General features: G+C 50.0%; 1 protein-coding gene across 11 annotated transcripts in view; it reads left to right on the top strand.

Annotated features, from left to right (window-relative positions):
* Slco2b1 (solute carrier organic anion transporter family, member 2b1) overlaps window positions 1-25,032 on the top strand; it is a 48,003-nt gene extending 22,971 nt beyond the window's left edge. For 6 of the 11 annotated variants that reach the window (XM_063270951.1, XM_063270894.1, XM_006229721.5 and 3 more), the window contains 8 exons: window positions 1,020-1,210; window positions 12,527-12,620; window positions 16,238-16,595; window positions 18,518-18,683; window positions 20,855-21,018; window positions 21,867-21,931; window positions 22,223-22,343; window positions 23,236-25,032. In XM_063270951.1, coding sequence (XP_063127021.1) covers window positions 1,020-1,210; window positions 12,527-12,620; window positions 16,238-16,595; window positions 18,518-18,683; window positions 20,855-21,018; window positions 21,867-21,931; window positions 22,223-22,343; window positions 23,236-23,371 — 1,295 coding nt within the window. In that variant the 3' untranslated portion in view covers window positions 23,372-25,032. Of the gene's footprint in view, window positions 1-1,019; window positions 1,211-12,526; window positions 12,621-16,237; window positions 16,596-18,517; window positions 18,684-18,811; window positions 19,048-20,854; window positions 21,019-21,866; window positions 21,932-22,222; window positions 22,344-23,235 lie in introns of those variants that run through there. The other 5 variants (XM_063270987.1, XM_063270974.1, XR_010056360.1 and 2 more) reach the window with 4 other exon arrangements.
* The last annotated feature ends 333 nt before the right edge of the window (window positions 25,033-25,365 follow it).

Here is a 25,365-nt window from a genome sequence, read left to right as displayed (position 1 = left end):
TGGGGGACTCAAGGGCACCACTGAGTCCCACTGCATCATGAGTGACAGCACACAGAAGCTGCACCCCTAGAAGTTCCTACACAATGATCCCACCAGAGAGGCTTCTCCTGCCCAAAATTGCTTACTGCTGTTGTAACCTTAGAGAGGGGCTCTTTGGATCTGGTTAAGTTTCTCAGCCTCCTGATGATTCAGTTCAGAGAAATAGCTACCCAGCACGGGGAGGCTAAGGGAAGGTGTCCGCTCTTTAACCTTTTGTTTTAGAAGCTTTATGTGCAGTTGAGCATTGTGTTCTAATTAAAATGCATAAGGACCACACCCACAGGATAGGACTTGTGAAAGGAACACATTTGTTAAGCGCCTTCCCACACAACTCTATGGGCATTTGAAGCAGGTCTTCGATAACTCCAAACGGTTCTACTAAACATGGTCTAAAGACAGCAGCAACCCCACCTTCATTCGATTCAGTAATAATGCTTTGTCTAATAGTGGAAAATGCAATGGGACTAGAAATGGGAGAGGAGGAACACAGGACGATAAAACTCACATCCCTTGAAGTGCATCTCCTGTCTGTCTTTCATAGACTTTGTGTTTTTGAGACAGGGTCTCCTGTAGCCCAGACTGGCTTCAAACTTAGTGGTTACTTAGCCAGGGTGACCTTGGATTTTTTGATTATATTACTTCCACTTCCCAAGTGCTCAGCTTAGATGTTTAAATTTTTAATTAAATTTACTTGTTTTAGCTATATATATATAATGTTTACTGTAACATATTTTTTCTGTAATTCTCTCAACAACCCTATGACATATAAAACCTTGATTCCCGATGCTACTAATATCTATGTGTCACAGTGGAAGAAACTAAGTCACAGAGACTAAGAAGCTGGCCTGACGTTGTAGGTTATCACAGGCTTCCGGGCATCCCCCCGCCCCAGTACTGCATTGGCCCCTTGGTTGAAGGTTCTCAGAGCCAGAGATGACGGCCAACCGTGACACTAACATCATCATGGTTTTCTCTTCCAGGAGGCATCAACCTCACTACAAAAGACCCCCGATGGGTGGGTGCCTGGTGGCTGGGCTTCCTCATCTCTGCAGGCCTGGTGGTTCTGGCTGCCAGCCCCTACTTCTTCTTCCCCAGAGAGATGCCCAAAGAGAAATATGAGCTTCACTTCAGGCAGAAGGTCTTGGCAGGAGGGGCCTCGATTGGCAGCAAGGTAATTACCCTCTGTGTACCAGCCCCAAATCAGGCTCCAGAACCCATCGTAATGCTTCTGAGGGAGGCTTTATCCTTCCTGAGCAAACTTCACTGCCTCCTCTTAACAGGCATCCACAGTCTGAGGCTATCATGGGTCCCTCCCATGATCCAGGAGCTGGGGGGTCCAGAGGGAGGATGAAGTGATTTGCTCAAACTCAATGAATAAGTCCAGGAGCATCGGTCACTTAGCAATGTTGGGGATCCTGACCATGCGAGAAGATGCTGATGAGTGGAAGGTATAGAACTTGGGTGTAGGGAGAGCTCCTGAGACTCTTCCAGGGATCTGAGAGAGACATGAGGACACTGGCAAATACAGAGAGGACAGCTGAGGAGGATGCTGGGTGCAAACGACCTCAGCATAGTGTTCCCCAGCAGACATGAAGCTGGCCTTGCCAGGCCCAGTGATGGAGCTGAGTGTACATTGAATACTCTGAGTCAGGCTGGTGGGAGGCTTTGCCCAAGATCACATGACTGAGAGGCCAGGAAGCATAAACCACAGGGCAGGATAGATGATTCTAAGACAGTAAGTTGCTTCCAAATTGAAAAAAAGAAGACAGACAATAACCTTATATATTTATATAACCTTATATATTTATTATATATATTATTATCATATTATTACTACTATTATTATTATTAGGGTCTGAACCTCTCAGAGGTGGCACATGCAGTGGCAGGGGCTCTACAACTAACCTATGTATGTCTGGCCCTGGAAAGGAGTCTGAAAAGTCTATTTTGACAATGTAATTTCAATTTCACTCATAATTTCTATTTGACGGCTACTTTTAATACATTCAAACTGGACCACAGCATGAAGCTTTATGCATTATGTTTTCTCTTTTCCCAAGTACGTGAGCTGCTTGTTAAGGGCTCAGCTTAAAAGTTAAGTAAGGTGCTTGTTGTTATGTAATTCTTTTTTTTTTTTTTTGGTTCTTTTTTTCGGAGCTGGGGACTGAACCCAGGGCCTTGGGCTTCCTAGGTAAGCGCTCTACCACTGAGCTAAATCCCCAGCCCCACTATGTAATTCTAATAGCAAAAGAACAATTCATTTAAAAACAATAATCCTTGCCGGATGTTCTTGCAGCGAAAGGAATCTACTTCCTGCATTGGCCTAGTGCTTCTGAGCCTGTTTACTGGCATGTGGGAGAGCGCCTCCTCCTTAGAACAAAGTTTGACCTAGCACAGTAGACCTGAAAAGGTCATTTCTTTTTTTTTTTTTTTTTTTTTGTCGTTTTTTTTTTTTTTAAATCGAGGGTCAATTTATTAGAATATGTGAGTTCAAGTTTGTCTAAGCTCCAGGTCCATCTGCCCTACTGAGCCTTCTCAACCACCTCACCCCAGGGCCAAAGACACCTCAGGTTGGGACAGCCATCAGGGGCCAGAATCACAAAACCTTTGCTGGCTTCAAAACTCAAGGGCATACTTGGAGGGACAGGAAGCAAGGCTCTTCAGCAACTTTACCAGGTGCTGGGTGAGTGGAAGCCAGGAAGAAGCCATGTTGCCCGTGCTGGGGGCAGGCAGCAGAGCACCAGTGGGCAGGAAATGGTATAGGCACTGGCTCTGCTGTCCTGGGGTAGGGCTTGCCCAGGAGTGATAACTTACTCTGCAGTGTGGTTCTCAGCGGATGGCTGGGCTAACAATGCCTGTGTTCGCTCTGGAGGCAGGGCGCGGGCTTGGAATCTCATTTCTGCCTAGCTTGGGCAAGATTCAAATTCCCAGAACCTGAAGAGGAGTCCTTGGAAATAGGAACTGTCACTTAGGAGGATAAGAGGCTGTGTGTCTGGTGACAGATACTCGGAGTTGGGCTCTATATTTGGACAGAGAACAATAGGCGTGGGTGGCTGTCTACTGGACTGGGTAACAGGTCGGCCATGAACCTTTGCAGCAAGTCACTTCCCTACACTTGCTGCTGTGTTTGGGGCATATATAGTGCAGAGGTCAGATTCCCGGAGCACTACCCAATTTCCTTGGGTTCTGAGAATGTGCAGTCCTGCCTGCCACGGTTCCTGGAGTCGGCTTTTGAGAACTATATGCCATGAAGCCTTGTGACACTGGTCGAGATTGTGTGCCTGTCTGGCTGTCTGCGTCTACCCCGTCAGCTCGTACAGTTCTGGGAGGAGGGGAGCTAAGAGGTTCTTAAGAAAAGACTGAAGGCTGAGAACATGGTGATCTGCTTCCAGCAGCTCTTGGGCAATAAATATTGATGTGGGATCTTCCGCCTCCGCCTCTGCCTCTGCCTCTGCCTCTGCCTCTGCCTCTGCCTCTGCCTCTGCCTCTGCCTCTGCCTCTGCCTCTGCCTCTGCCTCTGCCTCTGCCTCTCTGCCTCTGCCTCTCTGCCTCTGCCTCTCTGCCTCTGCCTCTCTGCCTCTGCCTCTGCCTCTGCCTCTGCCTCTGCCTCTGCCTCTGCCTCTGCCTCTGCCTCTGCCTCTGCCTCTGCCTCTGCCTCTGCCTCTGCCTTCTCGAGGCTTCCAGGACCAGCCAAGCTCTTGCAGTAAGGTTGGCTGGCCTGGCCCACTGGGGTCACTAGTGAAGAAGCCTGGAGAAGGGGTCCCACTGGGTGAGATTGGCTGCCACATCCTGCATGTGTCTCTCCTGCAGGGAGGGGGATGGGTAAGAAAGAAACAGTCAAAGTCAGTCTGGGAAATCTTTTCAAACATCTTCTCCCAGACTTAGGGGGAACTCCCTGAGTACCCTAAAAGTAAATGCAGCCATTAAAGCCAATCTCTATGAGACAAAAAGATCGTAGCACATAAAATAAGGCTTGTCTGATCTTGAGTGGGTCTAGCCAGTGGATCCATGTGTGGGCAGCAGATTAGACAAGAGCAGCCAGATCTGCAGATTGAGGCTGTGTCCTCTAACTGGCTTCACGCCGCTCTGTTGTTTGTTCGGGGGAGTTGAAGGAGACATCCCACACACCCTGCCTTGAGGAGTGAAGGGAGGCCAGGTGTGGGGAGACACAGGTACCTTTGCAGAGTCTCTTAAGGGAGGGCTCTCTGACAGATTCCTGGGTGCATTGCCCATGGGGTGGTGGTGCCACCCACGGCACTTCTGTAGTGTTCACTGGCCCCCCAGAGAACCCGTTCTTGGAGCTGAGCCAGGAACTGGAAGAGGCCTGGCCACCTGCTTCCTGACAGGCCTCTTGCCTCTTGCATCAAGAATGCTGGCCATGCCCAGCCTCTGAGTGCCAGTGGGTGCCATGGCCTTCTATTGAGTCTGTTATTCCTAGAATAATTCTAATATTCCATAGGTCTCATCTTAGTGTCTGTTTCTTTGTGTTTGCTGTTGACTGAGCGGGGTTTAATTCCTTAGACACTTGGGCCTCAATCTGGGCCAGACTGTAATTTACTATGTAGCTCAGGCTGTTCTCAAATTCATGATGATCCTCCTGCCTCACCCTCCCAAGTGCTTTATTGACAAGTATGAGCTACCACGCCCAGCTAAAGTTCAAATAGCTGGGTATTTTTAAGTACTTCTCTTCTCTTCTAGAATCATGTGTGTGAGTGTGTGTGTGTGAGTGTGTGTGTGTGTGTGTGTGTGTGTGTGCGTGCGCGATGTGCTTATGTGTGTGTTTGTGTGCCTGTACATGTGTGCTTCATCTATATGGCCTGTGAAAGCACGTATGAGTTTGTGCCTGTGCATGTATGGGCACCTGAGCATCTGTGTGTGCCTGTGCAATCATGTGTGTGCATACACTAGCATGTATGTGTGTGTGGGGGTATATGCAGATGTAAGCACATGTGTATGTGCATGACAGTGGAGGGCCAGCCTAGGGTGGGTTTTTTTTTTCGTGACTTTTGAGATAGATCCTCTGTAGCTAGAGGACTTGGCCAGAGAGACCTCGGTGCCTACCTGTCCCTACCTCCTCTGTGCTGGGACTACATGTGAATGCCACTGTACCCTTGGACTTCTTGGAGCTGTAGCTTCTTGGAGTACACGGCAACACAGACTTTCCTTGTCATCTGTGTCTCCTCTAGAAGCCCCCTGTGTCTCCCTTCTCACCCTGGCAGTGCAGGACTGAGGCTCCAGTCTCACATTCCCCCTAAACTTCAAGGCTTGAGTGATCATGCAGTCCCTTTCCCATCTCACAGAAGGAGGGACTGAGGCCTGTAGAGGGGCCCAAAGGTGTCCAGAGTGTGCTGGCCCTGCATCTGTCTACAAGCCCAGTATCTGTTCTAATAAGAATCTCACTTTCCTCACACCAGAACCAGAATTCTTTGTGGGGTGTACTTGAGTGGACTTCAAACTGTTCCCCCTCACAGCAATCTGACTTTTCTGTTTTTATAGCAGCATTATTTGTTTCCATTTGTTCAGTGCTGGTCCTGGTCTCATGCACACTAGGCAAGTGTTGTAACTGAGGGTGTCACGGTCTTGTATCAGACATCACGATGGGATTTCAAATCGGTTCAAGGTCTCTTTCTGTTGCTAAGTCTAGACATACCACAGCTAGGCAGAGAAAAGGACCCTGGCTAAAAAAGAGATGGAATACTTATGGCATCCAAGCACTTGAGAAGCTGAGGCAGGAGAATGACCACAAGTCTGAGTCCCAATCCTTACTGGGCTATAGAAGTAAAACTGTCTCCAGACAGACAGACACATACAGACACACACACACACACACACACACACACACACACACACACACACACACACACACACTCTGAACAACAGAGAGGAAGAAAGAAGAGGGGGTGTGGAGAGAGAGAGAGACAGAGAGAGAGAGAGAGAGAGAGAGAGAGAGAGAGAGAGAGAGAGAGAGAGAGTGTCTGTGTCTGCTTTGGTCAAGCAGGCCCCATGAAAGTTTCCCTGGTATCTGAGTGGCTGGGGGACACCCGTGACGTCTGTGCCATACTGCCTCAGCTCTGTACTTACTAATGCTGGCACCTACCCAGCATCTACATTTTTGGACTTGCATTAGAATAAATGAGGCAGAGTGTAGAGTTAGGAAGCTCCGGGCGTGATGCAGGATCAGTTAGCAGGGGCCTAATTCTCATTCTCAGTCCTTTTCTTTTTCAGGACAGATTTTAAGGGGGAGAAGAAAAAAGCAAACAGAAAACTACCTTTTCTAACATTCTTAAATACTTTGTTTCCTAATTTAAAGAAATTAGTTGGGTTTTTTTCCCTTCAAATTCATCTCTTAACAGGCAAATAAAATGTGTGCACAAACATTTTGACCTATGTGTACAGGAGGCCCTGGCAACATCAAACATCCAGCTGATGCGTTATCTCACGTGATCGCTTTCTATTCTTTCAGCGGTTCCTGTTTCCGGGACCAGGTTAGCTCGCTGATGACATCACAGGGTAGAGTAGTCCTCTTGAACCTGTTCCTCCTGTGGAGCTGTAGTTCGTATGTCCCCTGTAGCAGCTCCCTAGTTTCCCACCAGCCCCTGGGAAGCAGCACTGCACCCTTGCCTTCCTGAGTTTCAATTCCTTAGACTCCACCCACAAGCATGTCTCCTCTTAGACTCCACCCACAAGCATCTGTCTCATCTTAGACTCCACCCACAAGCATCTGTCTCATCTGGCACTTACACTTAGCATAGTGTACTTATTCATCCACGGTCCTGAGAAATGAAAGATGTCTGTCTGGTCCTTGTTAAGAATAGTACTCACTACCTGGAGAGATGGCTCAGCAGTTAAGAGCACTGACTGCTCTTTCATCGGATCCAGGTTCGATTCCCAGCACCCATAGGCCAGTGCACAACTATCTGTAACTCCAGTTCCAGAGGCTCGAACACTCTCGCACAGACATACATGCAGGCAAAACACCAATGTGTGTGTGTGTGTGTGTGTGTGTGTGTGAGAGAGAGAGAGAGAGAGAGAGAGAGAGAGAGAGAGAATAGCTCTTACATGGTGTTCATCCATTCACCTGCTAATGACTGTTGTGAGACACTTAGGTTGCCTGTGAATCTCAGTAACTGTGAGTAATGCTTCAGTGAACGCAGGCGCTCAGCTTTCTCTAACGCTAGACATCGTCGATGCTCCTGCCTGTTTACTTTTGTGATTGTAGGAGTTAAACCTAGGCTGTCCCATGCTAGGCAAGCACTGTACCTCTCAGCCAGATCTCCAACCTTATTCTCACCTTTCTCTTTTTGAGACAGGGCTCCGTGTATAGCCAAAGAGGATTGTGAGCTCCTGATCCTCCTACCCCAACTTGCTGTGTGCTAGGAAGACAGGCTTGGGCCACCGTACCCATTTTATGTGTGGTGGGGATTGAACCCAGGACTTCATGAATGTTCTACAAGCACTGCATTAACTGAGCTGCATCTCCGGCCATTTTTAGTTTTGGGGAAGCACCTCCATACTTTCTGACTTAACGACGGCATGAATTCACATTCCCACTAGTGGTGTGCAAGGGTTCAATCTCCTACACAGCCTCACCAGCGTTTGCTGCCTTGTTTTCTTTTCACCAGCCATTCTGACCACTGTGTTTCTTATTTGTTCTTCAAAAACCTTCCTTCCATTTTATCCTGAAGAGAGTTGCGGTAGCTCTCACCAAACCCAGGTCTGGTACTAAGTAAAATAGAAGGAATTAAGCTAGCGTGTATTATGTTCTTCCTGTCCCTCTGCTGGGTCCTAAGTGTGTATTATCTCACTTAATCCCTACTGCCTGTGTGGCAGATACAGTTTCTCTGTTCTGCTTGTGCCTGCGGGATTTGAGTTGCAGAGATTGGATAGCATGATCACATGGTTTATAAATGTCACTGAGGCTCAGTTCCAGGAAAACCCATTCCCCAGGCACTCTCCCAATTGATCAATCAATCAATCAAGGTGAAAGAATGGCAGAAACATGAATAGGATCGATGAATAATGAGAGAGCAGCATGTCAATACCTGAGTGGAAAGATTCAGGGAAGGACAAGTGAGACACTCATCTGACTCAGCGCTTCTGATGGCCTGCTGCAGGACCCCTCACCAGGAGAAGCTGCAGGCCAAAATGCCCTAGCTCTCTGCTCTAACCCTCTGCCCCGCCCCCTTAGACGGCCACCAGCTCTCAGAGATGTAGTGTCTGTGACTACTCTATGATGACAGAGGGTAGGGACTGAGAGCTGGCAAGGAGTCCTTATGAGCTGGCAGTCCAGCTGTGGCTTCAAAGACTGGGACTCAGCCCCAGGATGAAGCTGTCTAGGTCCTCAGCTGTGCCCAAAGATAGCTTCAGGATGGCTAGACGCCCACAGAAAGTCCTGTTTCACAGCATGCATGTCCTGTGGGCTTGCAGATGTCAGCACCAAGCCCCCAAGGGAGGAAGTTCTACCAGGCTTGCTGACCTGGGCAAACCGCAGGCCAGATGGGCCACCCCAAGCCTTGCTTTGAACAGCACAGTGCTTCCTGCCTGAAGAACCCACTATTAGTCAGCGGCCTTCAAAACAGATGAGGGATGAAAGGTAGAAACAACTTGGGGTATAAGAACCTAGGGCAAAGAGGACTCTTGATACCCAGAATTAAGTCTCCATCCCTTCATCTGGCCATTTACCTCCAAGGTCTGGCCACGGTCTGTCACTTGTCCCCAGTTGCTTCCCCTGGGAGTACTGGCTGTAGTCAGGTTGCAGTAGTGCCCACAGTCTGTCCCCGATGCTGGCTCTGTCTACCTCTATGCTTCAGGTCATGCTGTACCCTGCTCAGTCCTCTCCTTCCCAGCCACACTCCTCTCCTGACAGCCTCTTCCCTGACAGCCCCTGTAGATCTGTCTCTTCTCTCCTGTTCCCAAACCCCATGTCCTTTTGCACAGCATGCCGGGGTACCGAGGAACCTGACTGTGATGGCCTCCTCTATCATGGAGATGTTTCCCACTCTGTTGTTCCCCTGAGTGCACTCAGACGGCACCTGAACTGAACCACCAGGGCAGAGGTGAAAGAGCACCAAACTGACAGGGATGTGCATGCAAGGGGAAGGTCACACTGGGACCTGGACACGAAGCTCACCAGATTCTGCTTGCTCTCAAGGGCAAGACTGCCCCTCCCTGGTGAGAAATGTGAAGAAGTTGTTAGCCCATCTGTGACATCTGGCTTCTCCTACTTTCTTCAACTCCTACCCTGTTTCCCTCAACTGTCCAGGCTTTTACCCTAACCACTGTGGCTAGGGCTAAGACCAAGTACCATGGTCTATGACATCATGTCCAGAAGAGGTGTCAGCCAAGTCATGCCGGTGATGCCAAATCTCTAGTAGCTACACTCAAAAGTCAATTAAATTTATTTTAATGATAGATTTAGATTGGGCATCATGTCACGGACTTGAAACCTCAGCCCTTGAGAGGCAGGAGGATTAGCAGTTTGGAGTCAGCTGTATGTGATAGCTCATGCCTGTAATCCCAGCACCCTGGCAGCTGAGGCAGGAGGACAACCATGAACTTAAGGAATGATAAGCTCTAGGCCAGCCTGAGCTACACAGTGAGATTCTGTTTCAGAAATTTTAAAAGGATTTGGAGGTTACCTTCAGTCAGCGTGGACCTCATGAGACCTGTTTCGTAAACAAAATAAAATAAAATAAAAAAATAAATCCAATTTGGGAATATAATAATGTAAATGTTTATTTATCCTGAAAATAGAGTAGATATTTTCCAAGTGTGACATATTTTGGTTGGACTAGCCATATTTTGAGTGTTTAGTTGCTACATGTGACTGGCGGCTGCTGCATTAGGTCACAGAGCTCTGGCAAGCGTGATGCACTTGCAGCCCGAAGGTCACACTACCTCTGGATAGCTGTGAACGCAAACAACGGAATCCTTGGGTCTGAGTTGTGCCACTTCTAGCTGTGTGTCGCCCACCCTCGCATGTGAAGAAGCTCAGGACTCCCCACCCACTGCTCTCTGCAGGTCCTGAGGAGGATAGCACAAGCTCACACATGCTCATCCGAGGCCCCTCATCTTCTGGCCTCTCTCTCGGCTCTCCCAGCCCCTGAGGAGCTCCGTAATTCACTGCCTGACTGAACCATCCTGGCCTGAGGGCTGCCTCCTACTGCAACGACATTTCTTGCTGTTCTGGCTTTTCTTCCAAGAGCTTGGTGTCGGCTTCAGTAGACGCCCAGAGCCATTTCCAGTTCTTCCTTCAGTGAAGATTTATCAGATACGATTTTGCTTCAGGCTCCTGTAATGAGCGCTGTAGTTCAAACAGAGAAGGAGACAAACGCAGTGCCTGCTTCTGCAGAGCCCTGTACAGCAATGAGCAAGACAGACCCAGAAAAAGTCTTGACTCAGACCTATGTGTTTGTAAAATAGATATTTTATTTCATTTCTATTTATAAAAATCTATTTAACTTCCATTCTGAATTCCCAGTCTCTGAAATAACTCCGAAAGCCTACCTTATTCTTTCTTAGGGCTCCACCAAGGTAAAAACAAATCCTGATATAGGCTTTGACTATGCATCAGAAGCCCCAGCTCTGCCTACAAGGCAAAGCATCCGCCAAGCCTGTCCACTAGGGCCCATATAATTCCCTTGGCATGCTTGAAACAGAGGCTTCCTGGTATGGCCAGGAGTTTGGGAAGCCTTCCTCTATGTGCCAGGTCTCTGAGATACATGGCTCCCTGCTACTGACAGAAGCCAAAGGCTGCTTGTTATCTGCCTCAGACTTATTTCCTGCCACAGTCTTGTTTCTGTTCTTTACCTGTTGGTGCTTTCTGCCCTGTCACCAGCCCACCCCAGGCCAGGAAACCCAAAGCTGTGCCCAGCTATGATGTAAGGAGTTAGAAAGGCAAAGCCCAGGGGAGAAGCCATGCCTGGGTTAACATCTGAATGAACTGCCTGCCGAGACAGGTCAGGCTTTGGCAGCCAGTGCAGGGAGCAAACTGTGGGAACCTGAACAAGGGTTCTGTGATAGAGGGCCAGCAAGGTTCTGAAATGTGGAGAGAAGAGTCTCCACATTTTAGTCTCGTGGAAACTGAGATGGGAAGCCGGGCACAGTGGCTCTGGCCTGTGATCTTAGCACTCGGAAGCGGAGCAGGAGGTCAGCTTGGTATATGAGGCAAGATCCTGTTTCAAAAGGAAGAAAAGAATTGAATTGAGAAAGGGGTGTTTATAGCAACCACTCAGACACCTACTCTCTCCATCCACATAGTTCCAGGGAACTGGTTAATCCTGACAGTGGTCCAAAGTCTTTTCCTCTGAAGTTGCTGGCTGCTGACTCTGGCCTCAGGCTGCATAGAAAAATGTAATAACGTCAGACCCACAGGCACCATAGAGTGCTTATCATGTTGGGTAATAGGAGTGGCAAAGATGTTGCTAAAGGTGATGGTGACATTGATAATGGATGATAGTGGTGGTGGGATCAATACCTTTGGTGATCTGCTCCAATTTACTTTCCTGTTGATGTGATAAACACCTCAAACAAAAGCAACTTGGAAAGGTCACAGCCCATCCTTGAGGGAAGTCAGAGCAGAAAACCCAAGGAGCTCAGTTCCAATGGGAGAACTTCCTGAAGAGATGTCATGAAGAATGCAGCTCGTGGGGCTTGCTTCTAGGCTCGTGTTCAACTACGTTCTTATGCAGCCTTGGCTCACTTGCCTAGGGAGAGTGCCGCCCACAGTGGGCTGGGCCCTCCTACATCAATTGGCACTAAAGAACATGACCCACAGACAGGTCCATAGGCCAATCAGATGGAGACATTTCTTCAGCTGGAATTCCCAGGTGTGTCAAGTTGATAACCAAGATTAGTCATCACATAGTGTCAGTGATAACGATGTCAGCCACGGAAATATTACTGGCGGCTGCGGTGGTGGTAGGACTGTGAGTTGATGTCCCTTTTGGTGACAATTGTCATGTGTCGATACAGATGAGGTTGGTGACATTGATGAAGATGATTGTATTAAAGATAAGGGTGATGATATTATAATCACAATGTTGACAATGATTCTGAAGATACAAGTAACAACAATAATAACAGATTATTGGCTAGGACAGAGGCAATGGTAATGGTATTAGGATAGTATCACCATGAATAAATTGGTCATCTAACTGGTTGTGAAGAAAGTGCTGAAATGCATAGGATGACAGCACTGATAATAGCTGTATCTGTAATAATAATTCTCAGTGACATCCTGTTTAATTATGTGGCCTGAGGTCAGAGTATGTGAATGGCAACATGTTACAGTTTAACCTCAAGAGTTTCATTCAATCTTTAAATCCTCTGGAGTACCTAGAGGGCCAAGAACCAGTGAGATACCAGTAGTCTATGTTCCCGATGGGGCGCCAGAGCTTAGCCCAGAGTGCCTCTGCCTATCCCACTGCCATGTCTGAACAGGCTGTCTTGCATCCAGCTGACCAGGCCTGGCTATATGTCTTCTCAGGGTGAGGAGCTCTCCTCCCAGCATGAGCCTTTAAAGAAACAGGCTGGATTGCCCCAGATTGCCCCAGACTTGACTGTGGTCCAGTTTATTAAAGGTAAGTGAGCCCAGATGAAAATGGAGGGAGGAAACCAGAGGTGATTTTGAGACCATCCAGAATGCAGTCCTCTTAAAGCCTTTCCGTATTACTTAGTCTGCTTCCACAGGCCTCTGGTGAGCTCAGACAATCCTGATAAGGTTGGTCACAGACCCCTCTCCTCAGGGGTTCTGATGTTCATCACCATCTTTCCTGTCCTGCTAGCTCATGTCCTAGAGCCCTTCTGTCCTTATGTGCCTGGATCCCACCAGGATCCCTCCATCCTCTGGGCTCTCAGCATCCTTGGAGCTTCTGCTCAGCTCTGCCTGTCTTTGCCCATCCCCCGCCATAAGTAGTGAACCCCTAAAGGACAAAGCTTGTGTTCCACTTTCCCCTAAGCCTGCAAGCAGGAAGCCCTGAGTAAATTCTCATTAAATCTCCCGGATGTGGCAAGGGTAGAAAGCCAGGAGCCTTTTTAGTTCTTGGTCCTGGCTTCTCTGTGGGCCTTGGTTTCCCAGGTCACTTTCTCAGTATAGTAAAAAATAGACTCACTGACAGAAACTTCATGCTAACCTGATCCTGACACAAGGAAATCAATCAGTCAGTTACGGGAGCCCACAGTGGGACTAGGCAGAATTTTCTAAAGAACTCGATCCTGTGGACATTGATTGAGTACCAGCTGTGCCCAAGCAAGTCGAATGGCCCTGATGTAGCAGTCCTGCCGTCATACAGTCTTAGGAAGTTATTTTCTGCCTCTAACCCGAGCTTCCACTTATAAAGATTGGGTTGGTGATATTTGTTTGCCTTTCTTGAGGATTAGCATGTGAAGTAGGACGAGGCACGCACAGGCAGCACCTGTCTACAGTTTTAAAAACCGCCTACGTAGGTGTAGTTTTTTTTCCTTACGATCGCACCTACCTTTTTGTTCTTGTTCGTGTTTGAACAGTAAGTGGATCTGCTGTTTAATTCCATTTAGAAAGGCGTTATTCAAAGGGATCCTTTACCCTTCACCAAAGACATGTAGAGCAGAAAAAAAAATTGAATCCAATTTTTCTGCCAGTTTTCTAAGATTTGGTGTTGGGCATATGTATAATCTAGCTCCCAAATTTCCAGGATTCCCAGGAGAAGGGAATGTCTAAATTCCACGGGGCTGGGCCTAGAGACAGTGGCCTACACTGACAACCTCAGGTCACCCTCAGTTGCTGGAAGGCCTCAGCACACTATAGCATGGAAGGACATATTAATCCCCACTCTGCCTCCTGCTCAGGGAGCAGCTGGGGCTGGTTGTGCAGCTTAAATCCCAGAACTGGTGGTCTGGGCCAGCTCATCTCCGGACCTTCAGCTTCTGTAGGCCTTGTGGCTGGTTAGCCAACTTGGCCTCTGAGCAGCAATGCTCTACAAGAACCTGACTTTGAGCACCTGTAATCATGGGGAGGCCGGGGGGTGAGGGGGCATGAAGGAGAAGAAATTCTTGGAGAAGACAATCCCTGGCAGAGGAGGTTCTTATCTGATGGGGGGAGGCACATTCTCTCACAGTCTACAAATGGAGGAGGGAGCTATTTGATGAAAGAGAGCAGCCCAACATGATAGAGGAGGTCCTCATTTGATGGGAGTTAGGAGAGGGAGGAAGCAGCCCTAAGCTGGGGGGCACGCTTGGCCAGTGCCTGGCCTCTGAGCTGGGCAAGGCTGTGGAGGGAGACAGTCCCTGAGTTGAGGAAGGTCCGTTGGCTGACAGGGAGACCTTGTGCTGAGTGAGGAAAGCCCTGTGTTAAGAGGAGGCTGAACCTGAGCAGGAGACAGGCCCTGGAATTCCCCTTCAGGTAGCTAAGGGAAAGGCATGGCCCTGCCCTCCAGGAATTTTCCATCCCTGGTGGAGAAGGCTGTAGCTGCTGAGAAGTGGGGGATGGGCTCACCGTCTGCTGCAGTGGTGAGTGAGTACAGCAGAATGAGCAGGGTGGAGAGAGGAGCCCTCTGGAGCCAGGCTGCCAGAGAGAAAGAACAGGATCCGAATGGGAGGGGCAGAAGGGAGACCATTCTGTGCCAGAAGTGAAGAGAGCCTGGCCTGGCCTGGCCTGCCCCACCCTCAGGGGGTCTCTGCGGTGAAGACCAAGTAATATAAAAGACCGGTTCCTAGGGAGCTTCAGATGCCCTGGGCAATGCACGGAGGGAGGGAGGAGGAGAAGAGAAGGAAGGGAAGTCAGGAGGAGGGAGAGAGAGTGGGAGGGACAGAGGAAAAGGGCTGCAACAGCTACTTGGAGTGAGGTCTAGGGCCACCTAACTCAGCCCAAATACTAGCTGAAGAGGTGGTCTGGAGGTGAAGGACCAGGCACTTGAAGGAGGCATTCCATGGCTGTAGGCCCTTCTCACCCCTCCTGAGCTGACTTTATTTTCTGACTCTTAAGGAAGCAGGTTCAGGCCTTGAAGATAGGGACCACACTAGTCTGACTATGCTCTGAAGGCAGATAGAGTGTGTCTCCTATAACACAGGGATGCAGGCTTTGGTCTGACAGAACTCGAAGGTTCTCTCGCCTGACCTCTGTGGCTGTCTCTCCTAACTAGCTCTTGCTCACACTGTCTGATGGTGGAGAACCCCATATGTCAGAGAAGAGTGTGCCCTCAGACATCCCTGGTCACCCTACTCACTGGAACACTGAACCCAGGAGGGAAGGGACTAACATACAATTCTGAGCTCAAAGGTTTAGCGCTTTCAGGGAGGGCAGCCTGACCTAGGCACTGAGGTAGGAGTCAGGATCTACCCAGAGCCTGGGGAGGTCCCCAATGCCAGAACAGCCATAACCACTGCCTGTCTCCAGCCTGGTCTCCTGCCCACACCCCATTGGAATTCCTTTCCAAGTCCCCTCGCTCTCTAGCTCCTAGCTCTGTCCTACATCGAGGAAGCCTCCTGGCCCACGGCTGCCCTGGGGTTCATTTTCTCTGGAGACCTGAGATTCTTCTGCCCCAGGCGTTTGGACATTTGATCTGGTCCTCATTCATTAAACAGTATTTACAACGTTTTTACAAAATGACTAGTGTGCCCTGGGCTCTAGAGATAAAGCAACTGATAATGTAAAAATTACTACCCTGAAATAAAATGAGGATGAGCTGGCAATAAAACGGCTAAGTGAATAAAATGTGCAATTTGTTAGGTACAGTGCTCTCAGGAAACACACTAGCTGAGAGGCATCAGAGCAGCAGTGGGCATCTGAGTTAAGGACAAAGAAGGGAGGATCCAAGGCCAGGCTGCCATAGAAGGAGCAAGACAAGCTGGAAAGGACCCTGAGGGAATGGAGAGAGGGAGAACAATCCAATAGAAATGGGGGAGGGGGAGAAATCTGAAATGAGATGGAGTGAAAGAAATAGACTCAAATGAGATGGTGTGAAATAGACTCGACTCCAACAGACCTGAACAGAAATAAACGCGTTAAATAAACCCCCATGCAACTCAGTGAACTGAAAGACATGAAGAGAATTTCAGAACTGGAGCAGGACAGAAAGGAGTCAAATGTAATGCGATAGCATGGGACGCGCTAGAATTAAACGGAATGGAAGAGAGAGAACGGAACAAAAGGGGCGGGGTAGACAGCCATGGATGCTGTGGCTGGCTGCCCACGCTGACCTTCTTCCTGCTTGTCCGACAGTCTTCCCCAGGGTGCTGCTGCGGACGCTGCGCCACCCCATCTTCTTGCTGGTAGTCCTGTCCCAGGTGTGCACCTCATCCATGGTGGCGGGCACGGCCACCTTCCTGCCTAAGTTCCTGGAACGCCAGTTTTCCATCACAGCCTCCTTTGCCAACCTGCTCCTCGGCTGCCTCACTATCCCCCTGGCCATTGTGGGCATCGTGGTGGGAGGTGTCTTAGTCAAGCGACTCCACCTGAGTCCCATGCAGTGCAGTGCCCTCTGCCTGCTCGGGTCGCTGTTGTGTCTGCTACTCAGCTTGCCGCTCTTCTTCATTGGCTGCTCTACCCATCATATTGCAGGCATCACGCAGGACCTGGGGTGAGTGGGCATGCGCATGGGAAGGTGCGTGGTGAGGGTAGGTCAGTGAGCCACCTACTTCTCCCTCACCTGTGGGAACTGTCTCCCCCCCCCCTCCAATGCCTACAAAGCCCTATGCAAACCCCTCCCTGGGCTCATGTACATGCAAGCGGTGGTCACTGGAAGGCACCAAATGCCACAGAAGAGACATGAATGGAACATCAAGGACAGGAGGCCTAGAAAGAGTCAGAAGTTGAGTCAGGGTGCAGTCAGCTGCGGGATGGTATTTCGGGGGGCGGGGAGGAGGCTGAGACCTGTGGGCCCACGGAAGTGGTATGGAGGCCACGCACAGAAGGCAGGATCCAGCATAGCCTGAGGGAGGCGTTTGCTCCCAGCTGAAGTTAGGTCTGCCCAAGAAGGGACAAGCTCTATGCCATAGAGAAAGAAAGTGAACACGGAGCTGGGCAGTCCTCCTCAAGGAGACAGAAGAGATTAAAAACCCTGTCTCTTCCTACAATTGCCTCATTTTAATTGGAAGATGTACTGAGTTTTGTTTGGCCCAGCACCCAGCTAGAATTCCCCCTTGGCACAGCCTTCCTCATTCAAGTGCCAGGTTCCCCGACCCAGGCTCTTACACATGCCGTGTCGAAGCTCAGGGCCAAGGCACCTGGGGCCCCACCCTCAACACTCAGCTCCCTTCCTTCTCCTTTCTCTCTCCTTTTCTCAAACAGCCAGAATGTCTGGAGTAGGGCCTTCCGTGTGCAGGATGTGTCCTGTGTGTCCTAAGGAAGTCCCAAGCCTGAGCAGTGATGTTTCAAGTGAAGGCAGTGGGGATTTTAATCCACAGGGCCGTGATAGAACCCATTACAGAGGAGATCACATGGAGACTTTCGGAAGCACCCAGGGGGTGGAGTGGGGGAGTCAGCTGGGTGTGTAAGAGACCCTGGCTCTGGTTGTACAGGAAAAGGGAATTTCCCCCCAGTCACTCAATTGGTTTCAGGCCATCCTGCCTGCCTATGTCTCCTTTCTCCCCTTCTCCCTTGACATGGCATCTCACCCATATTCTCACAAAAATCTTATAATTGATGAGTTCTGAGTTCTAGTTCACTGAAGCTTTCTTGAGGTCAATGGAGTTTCCCTTTTGGGTTCCACTGAGTCTCTATGAGATCTCTAGAGTGGGCTGGTAGCTAGACCCACTTTACTGATGATGCAATGTTGCCTGGCAGGGGTGCTGTGTTTCCTCTTGGCAAGAAGCCAGGTCACAGCCTAGGCCCCAACACCATCCTCTTGCCCACAATCCAGGGTATTCATCCCTTTAGACTCAGTCTCTCTTCTAGCTCCAACTCCTATCCACCCTCAGTTCTCCAGCTAGGGCAAGAGCACCCCTGGAATCCTGGGGTAGGTCCTCTGGTGGGGGCGCTTGACAGGGTAAGCAGGACAGGAGAATGACCACAGAGGTCATGAGACTTCAGGAAAGCAACAGTGAGAAGGAAGCCCCAACCCAGATTACAAAGAAATTAAGGTCCCAGAGGGAGGAAGGCATGGGTTAGAGGCCCCACAGCTGGTCCGACTCCTTGCCAGGGCCGCACCACAGCTGTACTTTGCTGAGACAAAGTAGCAATTCAGCTCAAAGAGAAAATGGTCCCTGCATCACTCACTCACTTCTGGGAGGGATTTCTCTTGTGTTCCATCCAAAGACAGGAATATTTGCAGAAGTTCCCAGACGTGTAAAATCCAGGGTTGAAGGGCACTCCACAGCCTCTGGCCCAGACTTCTCACTCCCCCATTAGAAAGTTCATTGAGCATCAGCATCAGCGTTTCTCCCTCAGGGAACAGCTGCAGCTGAAATCACTGGCCACTCCTCTCTGAGTAGGAGCCAGGCTTCATCAGAGGGCCTGAGAGAGGAGAGCCCAGCCAAACACATTTGCCTCCTCTCTGTCTAGTGCCCAGCCAGGGCCAAGCCTGTTTCCTGGCTGCTCAGAGCCCTGCTCCTGCCAATCAGATGACTTTAACCCTGTTTGTGATACCAGTGCCTATGTGGAGTACACCACACCCTGCCATGCAGGCTGCACAGGTCGTGTGGTCCAGGAAGCTCTGGACAAAAGCCAGGTAAGGCCAACCTCCCATGCAATCCCCACTCCAAACCCCTACCCCTCCTCGCATGTGCCGCCTGTCACTCTGAACCTCTCAGCTCTCACTCTTCCCTCTGTCACTGCCTTGTTCCTCTGCTTTGGCAGGTGCAGAGCACCATTCTGTCAACAAGTTTCATGGCCAGCTAGGGCTCAGGGAGGTGAGCCAGAGCGCCCAGCTGCTGGTCTGCTCAAGGAAATGACCCACAGGAATTCCAGGCTGAAGATGGACAGACGTGGTCCCTACTAGTACACACAAGAGTGGAGGGGACACAGCCCATCTGGGAGGGTCCAGAAAGGTCCAGAAGAAGCATCATCTGTGACAGATCTTCCAGGATCATTAGGCAAATAAGGGCTTGGGATGGGAGGGTAGGCAGGATAACAGCAGAGGCAGAGATTTAAAGCACACACGCGCGCGCACACACACACACACACACACACACACACACACACACACACACACCAGGCCCCGTAGTGAATGGTTTACTGGGTGAGTTACTAACCCAGGAAGCAAAGATCCACAGTTCCTGGGAGATGTTAAACAGTCACTTTTATTATGCCCATTGTACAGATAAGAAGTGAAGGCCTGGGAAAGGAATAAGCAGTGCCCAGAGTTTTACACCAAAGCTGGGACTAGAATCCAGGTCTCTGATCCCAAGCCCAGCCTGCCCTAGATAGAGGATCCACCACTTAGAGGAGGGATTCTTTCCAGCCTGGGATTGGTTGTCTCCTGCTATGCCTGCCTCCTTGGTTCATTATGAGAACCTGGGTCTATGCCCGAGGTGCTCTCAGGTAGTGACAGAGTAAGACAGGGGATCTAGGTCTGACTGTACCTCAGGTTTATAAGGCAAGATCAGCCCTGTGGGAAAGACTGGGGACATCTGTGAGCACTTCTCACCATGGACATTGATGCCTATGAGGGAAGCTTGAGGAGGAATCTAGAAAGCAGTGTCCAGCCTTGGTGTCCATCCACCCCAGCTACCCCTGCAAGTAAAGAAGCAGCATTGGTACTGCCTGCCAGTCCTCTGCTTTGGCCTCACTCCAGGGTGTCTGCAGCTCAGTGGGCTACTTGGGGTCACTGAAGCCTAAAGGACACGTGTTAGCAATGTGCAGTGCTGTGAGGGCTTAGGGTTCTGACAGTACGGCCTGGTCATACCCAGCAGCTCTGCGTGGCAATAGGTAGATGTCTTGGATACCCATCGATCCAAGATGCGGTGCCCCCCCCCCCTGCCATCCTATCTTTCTTCTTCCACTGATTCTATCGCCTAAATACTTCACCTCAGCGCTCTTTTCCCACGCACCCTGGAGATCGGAACTTCTGCTTGCTCATCCCAGGAGCCACTGAGCTTAAATCCTTCCAAGTGGTCGCCCTGGGTTTCTCGGCCCTTCTCATATTGGGAATTATCAGGGTGTGGGTTTTTTTTCTGTAGTAAGAAGTAAGAGGTCCAGGGGGCTCCAGGTACCCCAGCCAGCAGTACCAATCTGTGCACACCTGGCTGAGGCTTTCAGTAACTGTCATCCGTTTGTCAAGGTCTGACCTGGTACTGCAAAGATGGATCCATGTTGAAGAGTGCATTGTTCTGGCAGGGGACCTGGGTTCAGTTCCCAGCATCCACAGCTGGCAGCTTGCAATCACCTGTAACTCCACTCTGGAATCTGACACATTCTTCTGGTCTCTGAGCATACCTACACTCACATATGCATGCATGTGCATGCGTGTGCGCATGCACACACAGACACACAGACACACAGACACACACACAGACACAGACACACACACACACACACACACACACACACACACACACACACACACACTGAACAATAGGAAAGGGAAAAGAAGCCATAACTTGCTGGCTTGGACTTACTCATGACAGGTACCAAAGGACAGTGGTAGTCAGACCACCTCTTAGTTGATCCCTGGCTGGAATTTCTGCAGGCTGCCCTCAAACACACAAGTACTGGCCCAGGGACAGTGAATCCAAGCACAGCCAGTCTGCCTCCAGGCACCTTACTTGACTCAAATGATCACAGATCATCCAATGGTCAGAGCTTGGGACTCCAGTCAGTTCTGCCTTGTTGGCTGTAGAAACTTGGTGGGCCACTACCCTTGGAGGCCCCTGAAGGCTCTTCTCCTTCTCCTCACCCCAGGTCTTCTACACCAACTGCAGCTGTGTGGCAGGGAATGGCACCATATCTGCAGGTTCCTGTGAGTCAGCCTGCAGCCGCCTGGTGCTGCCCTTCATTCTCCTCATCAGCCTGGGAGCAGCAGTGGCCAGCATCACCCACACACCTTCCTTCATGCTCATCCTGAGGTGACAGCAGAGCAGGCAGGGTGGATGGGTATCCAGGAGCTCCTACGGACAGCCAGGATAGGACATTCGAGGGAAGAGGTGAAGGAATGAGGTCACTCAAGTGTCCTAGGTCCCCAAGACAGCCAGGACTACATGGAAAAGACCTTGTCTCAAAAAAGAAAAGAAAGGAAGGAAGGGAGGGAGGAGGGAAGGGAGGAAAAAACAAAAATAAGAGAAAAGAGAAAAGAAGAAGGAAAGAAAGAAGGAAGGAAAGAGACAGACAGACAGATATTAGAAGTTAGAAGATAGAGATCATAAAACAGGTTGGCATGAGGGAGAATGTAGAAGGAACAGATGCTTACAAGGAGTTGGGTGTGTGGGCTGTGGTAATTTGATTCTTCAACAGTTGCCAGTCCCCTTATCTGCAGAATAGGGCTGGGGACATGCCCACCTCACAGGGGTGAAGTGAGCTGAATGTAGGACTGATTTATAGGGAGCTTCCCTTAAGTGCCAGCTGTGGGCACTGTTCAGAAGCCAGTCACTGCTGGATATCCCAGGTCACAGGGTTCCAGTGCTGGGGAAGCAAGACTCTGAGTGTAAGACTTGGAAAATTCAGTGGAATTACAGGAGGTGGGGCGAGCAGTGCCTGCGACCCCGGTAGTCAGTATGTGGGCCTGGGATGTAGGAAAGTGGTGTCTGTAGGTTGTGGAGTGACAGATGTAGGCTCTGAGCCTTCCCCACCGCCTGGCCTTCAGCCTGGGAGGAGATTGGCATAGAAGGTGGAACCCACCTGTTGAGACCCTGCTGCTGCTTGGTGCTGGGGCTGAGTCTCTCAGTCCATCCTCACACAACCATGTCTTTCCTGGCAGAGGTGTGAAGAAAGAAGATAAGACCCTGGCAGTGGGAATGCAATTCATGCTCCTGCGAGTGTTGGGTAAAGTGCTTGCCCAGGGACCTCAGTGGTGGTGGTGGGCATGCCGATATCTTCTGTGTGCCAGTCCTGGGATACACAGGCATGCGTGGGACCTTAGGATTTCTAAGTGGGGGTGGGGGTAACAAGACCTCACCCTGTGTTTGGAGGTGGTGTGTCTTGGCAACACCAAGCTGTGATGGAGGCTCCCTCTAAGAGACCCAACACCCTTGTGGCTTGCATGTGTTGAGTGTGGGGATTGGGGAATGGTGACCCTCTGCCCTCCTCTGAGCCTTCTGCTATCTCCTTCCCTAGCCTGGATGCCCAGTCCTGTGATCCATGGCAGTGCCATCGATACTACCTGTGTGCACTGGGCCCTGACCTGTGGACGGCGAGCTGTCTGCCGCTACTATGACCATGATCTGCTCCGAAACCGGTAAGCACCAGGGTGGGAAGTCCATGACAGGACACACCTGTCCTACAAACCAGAGACTGCCTCTAGAGAGGTCTCATCTAGCTGGTCTGGAACTCACTATATAACTGAAGCTGGTCTTGAATTCCCAACCTTCCTGCCTCTGCCTCCCAAGCACTGGGATTACAGACTTGTGTCACTAAACCCTGGATTTTTTTTTGAGTCATAACTTTATTTTATGCCTAAGCTGTTCTTGAACTCACTAGAGCAGCCAGGCTGGCCTTGAACTCATGACAATCCTCCCACCTCAGCATTTGAAGTAGGGACTTCCTATATAAGTTTCCACACTGGATAGCTCCCCTATGAGGAAAATGACAGCTAAAGAGGCCCCAGGCTCTTAGAAATGACAAAGCCATATCTCTCCTCTAAGCTATCAGACAGCAGAGTCCTGACCCCTCCCCTGGGGCTCAGTCTTCCTATCTGTACAATGTAGAGCTAAGAGGAGACCGCAGGCAGACATGGATAACATAGGTTGGGTGGGTGTGGAAGAACTTGCAACAGGACAAGGGCCAGCCAGGGAGTGGTTGCCTCTGTCTCTGAGCCACAAGACACAGTTCCTGTAGTCTGGGGCTGTCTAGGGAGGCTTCCCTGCAAAAGGAAAGCTGAACAGGGGCCTTCAGGAGTTAGGTGGGAGAGGGCAGTCATGCTTTCAGATAGGATATGCAGGGCTAGCCTGGGTTATCCACCTGTCAGTGACAGAATAAGAGGGATATTTAGTTTCTCCCTGCAGAACTTCCTCTCCCCAAGCCTCAGTGTGTAATTCCACCCCATCAACTGACTCTACCATCACCACCCTGGGGCTAACCAGACCTGGGGTGTGGGCTCCTGAGTTCAAGGTTTCTCGTTCTTCCCTCAGATTCATAGGCCTCCAGTTCTTCTTCAAAAGCGGATCCCTGGTGTGCTTTGCCTTAGTTTTGGCCATCTTGAGGCAGCAGAGCAGAGAGGCCAGCACCAAGGCCACTGTAAAGAGCTCAGACCTACAAGAACTGTAAGCGTCAGGACCAGAGAAGGATTCCAGGAGGTCGACAGTCCCAGCCCCACCAGGAAGGCAGCCACAGCCATGCATCTTCTGAGCCTTTGCCAATGATGGGTAAAGCAGCAGCCACAGATAACAGAAGTACCACAGTCCAATGCCGGGTCATCTGCTAAATCGTGAAGTGACTCTGAAGGAACTTCTGGCTTTGCTTGCTCTTTGGAACCAAGGAGTCACTGTGTTGGCCATTTCTCAAGCAAGAGGGTCATCCTCCTTCCTCCCCTAGCCAGATGGCCAACCCAGAACCACGCTTAAGTGGCGGGGTGGAGCTGTACAGCATCTCTCTCCCCTGATTCTAGAAGAGGGAGTTAGGCTGACTAGATAATGCTGCACCCCACACAGAGCCTCAGCCTAGCTCTGCCACTTGTGGAGACCCTCTCCATGCTTAAGCAGAAGGGGGTTCCAGCTCTCTGGCTCCAGCTGTGCACATCAGTGCAGTCAAGGTAGGTATAGGCCTCCTCCCCAGGCCCAGGTGGCCTTTGAGTAGTGTCTATTTGGCGCCCCCTGGAGGCAGAATCCAGAGACGAGATTAAGGAGATCTCCAAATGCAGGAGGGAGCAGGACACCACAGTTGATGAAGGGTGTGGGAGAGGGGCTCTTTGATTCAGAATGTTGCAGTTTTTATGGTTGGGGAGCCACGGCTGGGAAAGGAAGGTTTATCCTTTCCTTCAAAGGCCTTGTAACTTCAGAGACCACATTATATTCAGACCCATTCCTACTTAATGTGTATTGTCAAGATCTCGTACATTTGACCAGGGACCACCAAAGCCACTCTAGCTTTTGAGAATAGAATCCTAGTCCATATTCCCGGGGCTTTGTAGCTAAGACCTGATACTGTCATAGCCAAGTCATGGGTGACCTCTGTTTCTCTGAGGTCTTTGGACCAATGTGAGGTCTCTGGGCGGAGAAGAGCAAAGCCAACCCAATTCCTCACAGTGAGCTGTGGTGTAGTATTCTAGGGTCAGATTCCCTGGAACCCCAGTCTTTTCCAAGACAGACCTGGTCCTGCTTTCTAGACAATTCTGTCTGGCCTAGTTGCTTCCGGGCAGCAGAAGAGAAACCCCTGATCTGCTCCCAGGCTGGCCTGTTAACGCTACTCCTCCCTGTGTAGCCATGAAGGGAGGTGAGGAACTACCAGCAGCCTTCCAACCTGTGTGCCAGCTCTTAGCTAAGGGACCAGGTATTTGTCCTCGGTGCAGAAGAAGGGACTACAGAAGCTCTCATTCCTGTCAGGCATGGTGGCTTGGCACACATCTGTCACCTAGCATTTAGAGGCTAGATCAGAAGTTCAATCAGTGAGTCTCAGCTCCATAGTGAGTTTGAGTCTAACCTGGACTACATGAGAATGTCTTGAAAAATCTAAAAAGAATAAAGAGAAGGAAAGAGGAGAAGGGGAGGAGGATGAGGAGAAGATCCTGGTCGACGATGTCAGTCCTACAGTTGAGTAGTTTAACCAGTGCCTGATCCTACACTAATCAGTGCCAAGACTTTTGAAAATCACTTTCATCAAGATGAGTCTGTTAGCGGGTTTCCATTCTGTCTGTTCTCCTGCTCCCCGGGCTGTACAGGAATAGCCTGGCCGTATACATACAGCTTATTATTAAATTTGTCTCTGCATAATGCCTCTCCCACGACAAAAATTTATCCTTCTAAACTGCATTAGAGGTTTGCGTCAGCCACACCGCTTCCAGTTATTTCGGCTTCAGCCTTACCCGGCTAATTCACTCTGGCATCTTGCATTGTCTTCCGCCTTTATATTCTGCTCTAATTTTTCCTTTGACTGGCTTGTTTCCTCTTGTAATTGTTTCGAAAATGGAATGCAGTCACGAGGCTGTCCAGGTCCTCACCTGTCCCAATTGTCACTCACATTTTACAGAAGAGAAAGTGCCTCAGAAAGGTTAAGTGACTTGCTTGGGACTATAATAATTTATGTGTGTGTGTGTGTGTGTGTGT

Source organism: Rattus norvegicus, chromosome 1 (assembly GCF_036323735.1).
Source record: "Rattus norvegicus strain BN/NHsdMcwi chromosome 1, GRCr8, whole genome shotgun sequence".
Classification (NCBI taxonomy): domain Eukaryota; kingdom Metazoa; phylum Chordata; class Mammalia; order Rodentia; family Muridae; genus Rattus; species Rattus norvegicus.
Note: the sequence above shows the minus strand (reverse complement) of the source record. Positions and strands in the feature narration are given on the sequence as shown.